This window comes from Dendrobium catenatum, unplaced genomic scaffold (assembly GCF_001605985.2).
Source record: "Dendrobium catenatum unplaced genomic scaffold, ASM160598v2 fragScaff_scaffold_1089, whole genome shotgun sequence".
In the NCBI taxonomy this organism is placed as follows: Eukaryota; Viridiplantae; Streptophyta; class Magnoliopsida; order Asparagales; family Orchidaceae; genus Dendrobium; species Dendrobium catenatum.
This window is the reverse complement of record NW_021319551.1, coordinates 1,226,713-1,234,102: the sequence shown is the minus strand read 5'-3', so window position 1 is coordinate 1,234,102 and position 7,390 is coordinate 1,226,713. Positions and strand designations below refer to the sequence as shown.

Here is a 7,390-nt window from a genome sequence, read left to right as displayed (position 1 = left end):
AGAAGGTTCTTTATCATCAATTTTCTGGAATCTTATCTTTATGAGGCACATTTTATGGAGGTATGTAATGGTTTTCATACCTTTAGCATTGCCGAAATGAATAGAAATAATATGGAGGTATGTAATGTCACTGAGGGTTACGATCCCAATGAGGTTGTGCAAAAATTTGATAAAGTTCCAGTTGAGATTAGTTCTTCTCTTCATCTATTAGAAAGCACAAAGCAGGAGCAGCAGCATGAGTTGTATAAAGCATGTGAAGCTAGATCCTTGCCTAGAAATGATCTCATCGGTGGAGGCAAGGACAAGGAGTTTGTTATGCAGTGGTTAAGGAACCCATCAAATGAGCGTCCTGGAACTGATTTGTACATAAGCATTTCTCTTCTAGCTATAGTGGGGCATGGTGTTATGGGAAAGAAAACTCTCTTGCAACAGGTGTATGAAGATGAAATGATAAAGGAATTTGATCTTAAAATGTGGGCTTGTGTATTCAACAACTTTGATGTGGACAAAATCATTGCAGATATGTTGAATTCTCTTAAAATGAGTAGACCTCCTTTGGATACACTTTATGCATTTCAAAAGAATCTTAAATCTGAGATAATATCAAAAGGGTTCTTACTTGTGCTAGATGACATGTGGGATGAAGAGGAGGAACGGAACAAAACTAAATGGGAAAATGTACTCGCTTCTCTATCTTGTGGAGTTTGGGAAAAATTTGCTAATTTATATCCTTATAGTGATCTTTTTTTTGCCGTTGATTTCACGAGGGATTGGTTCTGTGCCAAGAAATCATATTCACCAACCAATTGGCAAATTGAAATGCTAGTTCAATTCAAGGATTCCAAAGTTGAACCTCCTCACTCGGATTGGGGGAAGTCTCTTCATGTGGTAATTTTAAAGTCTGTATTCAAAGTCTTCGATCCAGGAATCTGTTTGCTACACTTACCTCCCTTCTAATAACGTGCCTCGACGGAGTCGAGCTTTTTGACACAATGGGAGAATGATGTAGGAACATCATAGCTATTATTAAGCTTAAGGACTAGCATACATTTCATGCTCTAGATAGTTCTATTTTGCTCTATAAATAGTTAGCTAATGTAAGGGATTGGAATATTATTGAATGAATATTACTCTCTCTTAAAGCTTTGAAGCTTTGTGTTTGCCATTTTTCCTTGATTGGGATCAAATCCTTCTTGCAGGTCGATTCTTCCGACGATCCGCTACATCAAAAAATTGCTTTATAAAGCAATAAGAAATGTCTCAAATGAAGCCTTATATTGATGGAGGTGATATTTTCAAAGATTACTAGTAGGGTAGTGTTATTTTATCATTTGATTCACCTTTCACTACTAATTCAACTTCTATTATAAAGGTTATGGCTATTAATATGGATTTAAAAATTTGTTATGCTTTTGTTCATCATAATATTTGAATTGAGATGGATGCTTTAATATTTATAAACTTTATTAAAAATAAACAATTTGGTAATGCCAAGTCTTTTACTTGTTTAGAAGAACATTAACATTTTTTAATCTAGCATAAACTCTATGGAATGTAACGGTGTAGTTCTCTTCAAATTCATCATTAGATATAAGATTTTTAATTAGGTTGTTATTGTCTGCATATTGGTCCTAACTTAAAATGGTAAGTACTTAAGCTTTTTTTTCTTCTCCTTTGTTGGTTTTAACACATATTTGAAGGCTTTGGATGGACTATTTAGAGCAAAATATTTTTACTATTTTTTTAAACATTTGTTAAGCGCTAGAAAATTTGAGTCGGTATTTGAATTTAAATCCATAGAGTTTAGGTGTTTCATGATACACATCGTTAATCAAATATCCACATTATTTATTTTCTTAGAAAAATATGCTCAAAAGTTGCTTTCAGATAAAATTATCTTTGCTTTGTATCCTATCTCTAAGGGTAAAACCAATCATCTACCTGAGCATTCTCATCTCTGCCACACTTAACTTAGTATTACGGTTCTCTTTTAATTGCCAACATTCAGCACCATAAAGCATTGCAGACCTCACCATCATCTTATAGAATTTTCCCTTAAATTTGAGGGGTACTTTTTTATCACACAACAAACCCGATGCATTCTAACATTTCAACCATCCAACTTGAATTCTGATGAATTTGTCCCAACTAACCCTAAAATTTTGGGAAAATTATTAGGTAAGGACACAAGACGTAGAGATACATTCGGACATCCACTAAAAATTTGAAGGGTGGAATGTACACGTGTCCGCGAAATTTTAAGTCAAGCACGAAGCGCAAGTAAAGCACAGTCAAAAGCGCAATCAAAGCGCAGTCGAAGCACAATTAAAACACAGTCAAAGCGCAGTCCATGTGACAACTTTTTATTAGATATCTGTACCTATTCCTAGATCTAATAGTCGAACCTAATAATTTTCCAAAATTTTGAGGGCTACTTTTTAGACACAAATATATCTTAAAAAAATGAATTTGTCCCAACATTGTTAAAATCTGATTACAATTATGAGACATTTAACGTCTATTCCCCCTTTAAATACAACTAACCCTAAAATTTTCCTATTTAATTTCGACCAAAACATCCTATTGCTGCTGGAATTTCTGCCCGTAGCCGGCCGAGAGAACGCGTAACTGGCGGGAAGAGACATGGCCGCGTCACCGCTTCTTCCTGCAGGGACGACGGGAGGGAACCCAAGCCTAGAAGGAGCCGCTGCGATGCCTCCGCTGCCTGGGACCGACATGACAGGGATCTGCTTTCGGGATCAGCTCTGGCTAAACACCTACCCTCTCGATCGCAATCTCGTTTTCGACTACTTCGCACTTTCCCCCTTCTACGATTGGAGCTGCAACAATGAGCAGCTACGCTCTCGATCCATCCATCCACTTGACTCGTCACACCTTTCGTGCGCACTCAACTTCTTTATTCGTGAAATCCTAAATCGGTTCGTATTTTTGCTTCCTTTTTTGTTATTGCTGTCCAGGTAATGACGTTTAGGAAGATGACGGGAAACGAGTACATGCTGAGCGAGGTGATGGAGCCCCATTTATTTGTGATTCGGAAGGTGAAGAGAGACAGCCCTGAGAAAACCACGGCTATGCTGACTTATTATATTCTTGACGGTTCGATCTACCAAGCTCCTCAGCTCAGCAATGTCTTCGCTGCTCGCATTGTAAGCTGCTCGCATTGTAAGCTTTTGGAATTTTTTATTAAGTGGATAGGTCACTAACTAGTGTTATCGCGTGTTGTTGAACTATTTTTATCTTCTCCATTTTTGTTGTTCAAAATCTTATTTTTATTCTAGTTTTGATAAAAAAGATGGAGGCTGCTTCCTAGAAATGTATGTTAAATGGCGCTGGCTTTCTTGCCTGATTCTCCCATGGAACTTTATCATGTTCTTTCATTGCAGATTCACTCGTATTCCTGATTTTTCTTTTCCTATTAACAAGGTAGTCGGTTTCCTTTTGTATATGGGAATAGTGAGTCATGAAAACTATGTTTTCTTGAGACTATAAAATGTTTTTTGACATAATTGTGGCGAGCTGCGCTTAATCTTCTGATCTGACATTCCACATTTTCTCAATAACTTCATGATCTTGCTCGTTTAATCATTGTTCTTCTTAAATCCATTTTTTGGCTTAGCGTTTTCTTAGCCTCCGGAACTAAAAGTAAAGGAAATGCTCCTGGTTATCAATATTGAAAACTATTTTTAATAGATGTATTTTATCATTGACTTTATTTCAAACTTAATGCTTATCCTTTTGGTATAGTATAATTTACATCTATAACTTGTTACAGGGGAGATCTATTTATCACATGTCAAAAGCTTTCAGCATAGCAGCCTCAAAGTTAGAGAAGATTGGATATGGTATATTTTAAAAGAAAAACATGTTGATTGTTACAGTTACCATTTGGTTTGCTGATAACTTGACCTAAAAAAAAGTATTTACCTGCAATAATTTTCCTTTTTCTGGTTGAAGTAAAGTTAGTGGTGCAAAACAAACTAACTTCACTTCGTGGTTCAATTTTTTTAACAAACCTGCTGTTATTGCGTTTACTTTGCAGGGGTTATCCGGTTATTTTACATGCATTGATTTTGCATTGTACCAAAATCCCATTGGTGCATCCTCTTATAGTTTTGTTAATTGACATTTCCCAAGTTTATGGATTTGAAAGGGTAATGGTCAATACTTCATGTTTTGGCACAACTTAGACCTGGTGATAATCAACCATAGATGCAAAAGTTTCATATTTCTTCCATTTTTTATTCATATTTCATGTTTATGATTTTAAATTTGTTTTTGGTGTATTGCCCAAATTGTTTAAAGGGTTTTAGTTTGGGATTTGATGTAGCTTTTGTATTTTTCAAATCAATTCCTTAATAATCAATTCAATACATGAGCCTAACTCAAGTTTTTTAAAATTCAAAATTTCTTGTTCAAGCTTGGCTCATTAAATGCTGAGTTTAAAACAAACAAAAAACCAAGTTGATTACCATTTGCATTGATAATATCATTACTTGATTGACTAATGTAGTTATGTAGTTAATGAGTTTATAAATTTTGTTTAAGTTCAATTCATTTTCTTACCAAACAAGTCGAACTAGAATCAACTGTTGAACTGAATCAATATTAATTATTAACCTAATGAGGGTGTGGTAATGTCACATTTGTCAACGACAAATGGCGCACCATGGCGCAGTATGTCGTAGAGCCATATCATACCATATAGTACGACGCATGTCATTTTAAACATGATGCAAAATATGAAATAATTATAAAAAATAGGTATTAATATGAACTATCATTAAACTGAAAGATAAACTATCATAATATTAAAAGACAACCAAAGTGATGCATAACTTCCTATCTGATAGGAAGAGTGAGTCATGACCTTGGATGATGGGGAGAGCTCTTGTTACATTCGGTGGAAGTAGGCATAGGAAGAAATAATGAAAGGGTGAAGAAGGCATATCAAAGATCATTACCTTACAGCGACCCTACTTTGTGACTTCCTATCTAACGCCTTTGTCGAATGAGATGACAAAGAGGGTGTCATGAGTCGTAACTAGCAATTAAGGAGAGGGCGGCAAAAGCAGGCGAATGAAGAAGCAGGACAACCCAATCGAAGGGTTCGGAAGTAGCAAAATATTCAAACCCTCTTTCTTCGTGAGTGTCGAAGGGTTCAGGCAACAACAACTGATGTAGAACGGGAAATGAACTTTGCTAGGGAAAGGATATGGAAGAAGTTCCAAAACTCCTTTCAAAATCTGTAATATTATTTCAGATTTTTATTCAAAATCTGAGAGAAATTCAGATTTTCACAAAGAATGCTGAGAGGCGTTCAGATTTGCTCTTCGAATCTTCCCAAAATGAACACTGCCCGTGGGAATTTTCCGGTGGAGAGAAGGGAGGGAATTAAGGCCTAATTCCCTTAAAGTGTTTAAACAGAAGCTGTTGGACAGCAACTTCTATCGCTTGGCACATTCTGGACAGCAACTACCATGGGTTCCAACCTTAGGCTTGTGGGTGAGATCAGTCCAGAAATCTGGGCAGCATGTAGGCGGGGGAATTTCCGGGGATTTCTCCCTAATTTTGGGGTTTTCTCACCTCAAAGGGGATTCGAGCAAGATTGTGGCACATTGAATTGCAGATGATATACTTCTTATGATGGAACCAATCATCATCAAATTGATGGGTAAATGCAAACATCAAGAGAAAGAGAATACAACATCTTGGATTATATCTTAAAACATAAGTTTGACTTAAATGAGAAATAGCCTAATGTTGGGTGATCCTGTGATTCATAGCAATCATGGTGATATTTAGGTGCTAATCAGATCTCTATGAATCTTGAGAATGGTGGTAAAAGTTTCATTAGGATGATAATAGTGGTTGTGATTGTGGGGTTGTTGCATCAATTATATTTGATAAATTAATTCAGGATGCTCTTCTATATATTTTGGACTTGGCTAACCAACTAGCCTAGGGCCCTAGCTACATGAGTAGACCAAAATGGTACACCGACATTAGGCTTACATTAGCTTTAGCTACATCACTACCAATTTCAAGCTCAAACTTAGGCCAAATGGTGGGCGTAAAGTCATATCTAAAGTTAGACAAGGTCAAGATCAAATATTTTATTGGTCGTCGATATTAAGATGATGCTGGATAAAGATAAGTTGTCAAGTTGTGTAGAAATTGCTAGCGTCGAGTATCACTATCAAGATAGTGTCAGACTTTGATGTTGAGGTTGTTTTGAAATGTCGATGTTGTAATGATGTTAGACGTCGATGTTGTAATGATGTTAGACGTCGATATTGAGATGGCATCTGGTATTGTTGTGAAACCAAAGTCGTGACCCGCCAAAGAGAAATGAAAATGAGAATATTTGATGAATGGGGTTTGAGTGCGGGCGATTGATTTGGTATTGCGGATAAGAAATAAAAAATTTAGTTTTATATTTTAAATAAATAAAAATTTTAAATACAAGAAATTATATTTTTAAAAAAAAATTCATAAAATATTTAAGATGGAATTTTCCTATTTTTATTTAATTTTTTATTTAGTCGGACACATTTTCGGTGTGTCCAACACGTGTCGGAGGCATGTCAGACGCGTGTCGTGTCGGATATGTGTCAGACATTGCATGGTGGCTTGAGAAGATGTGCCGGTGCATCATAGGTTGCTATACCCATTTGCAATTTGTGAAATGGAGCAATGGGGTGACCTCATCAAAGGTTGTACTTTCCCAAGGGTTACTTCTAAAGTGGCCGCCTAAGGTTAGAACTTTATGGTGTAATCCACATATTATCTTTGGCATTATCTGAAATAGTGCTACTTATTCAATCAATCTTATATTTACCCGGCTAGGTGAAATTTTGGCATGTTAGTTGCTTGAATATCCCACAAGTCACCTCTTGATGGCCATCCTTCTTTAGATAGTCATTCTACCAAACTAGGCTTCACTCTGGATAATGCAACCTTGTCATAAGTGTTATAACCATATAAGGTGAAGTAAGTTTCCAACCGATCAATCTATACACCTAGTTTCTTGACATTAATTGTATCAACATATGTAGGCATCTTCACTTTGGCTTTCACTTATGGTCACATACTTCCTTAATGAGAGGTGGCCTTATTCTGGCCGTCATCCTCTTCATTCATATTTGCATTTGACATGAAAGAAGAAGAAGGAATATGACTTAGCCACTAGTCACAAACTCGTAGTGGTGGTATTCTGCCATTAGCCATTGATTGACTCTTTTTTTTCCCTTCTCACTCTTTTCTCTTTCATAGCTTTTGATGTGATTCTAAAAAAACAAGCATATCCTTTTTCTGTTTGTCCCATCAATAAGGAATGATGCTCTAATACCAACTTGATCCATTGACTTAT

The 7,390-nt window shown here is 36.1% G+C and overlaps 1 protein-coding gene across 1 annotated transcript in view; it reads left to right on the top strand.

Annotated features, from left to right (window-relative positions):
• The first annotated feature begins 2,556 nt into the window (after nt 1-2,556).
• LOC110098642 (mediator of RNA polymerase II transcription subunit 6) overlaps nt 2,557-7,390 on the top strand; it is a 15,516-nt gene continuing 10,682 nt past the window's right edge. The window contains exons 1-3 of the mRNA XM_020825536.2: nt 2,557-2,900; nt 2,993-3,167; nt 3,794-3,863. Of these exons, the coding sequence (XP_020681195.1) occupies nt 2,644-2,900; nt 2,993-3,167; nt 3,794-3,863 (502 nt within the window). The 5' untranslated portion in view covers nt 2,557-2,643. The remainder of the gene's footprint in view (nt 2,901-2,992; nt 3,168-3,793; nt 3,864-7,390) is intronic.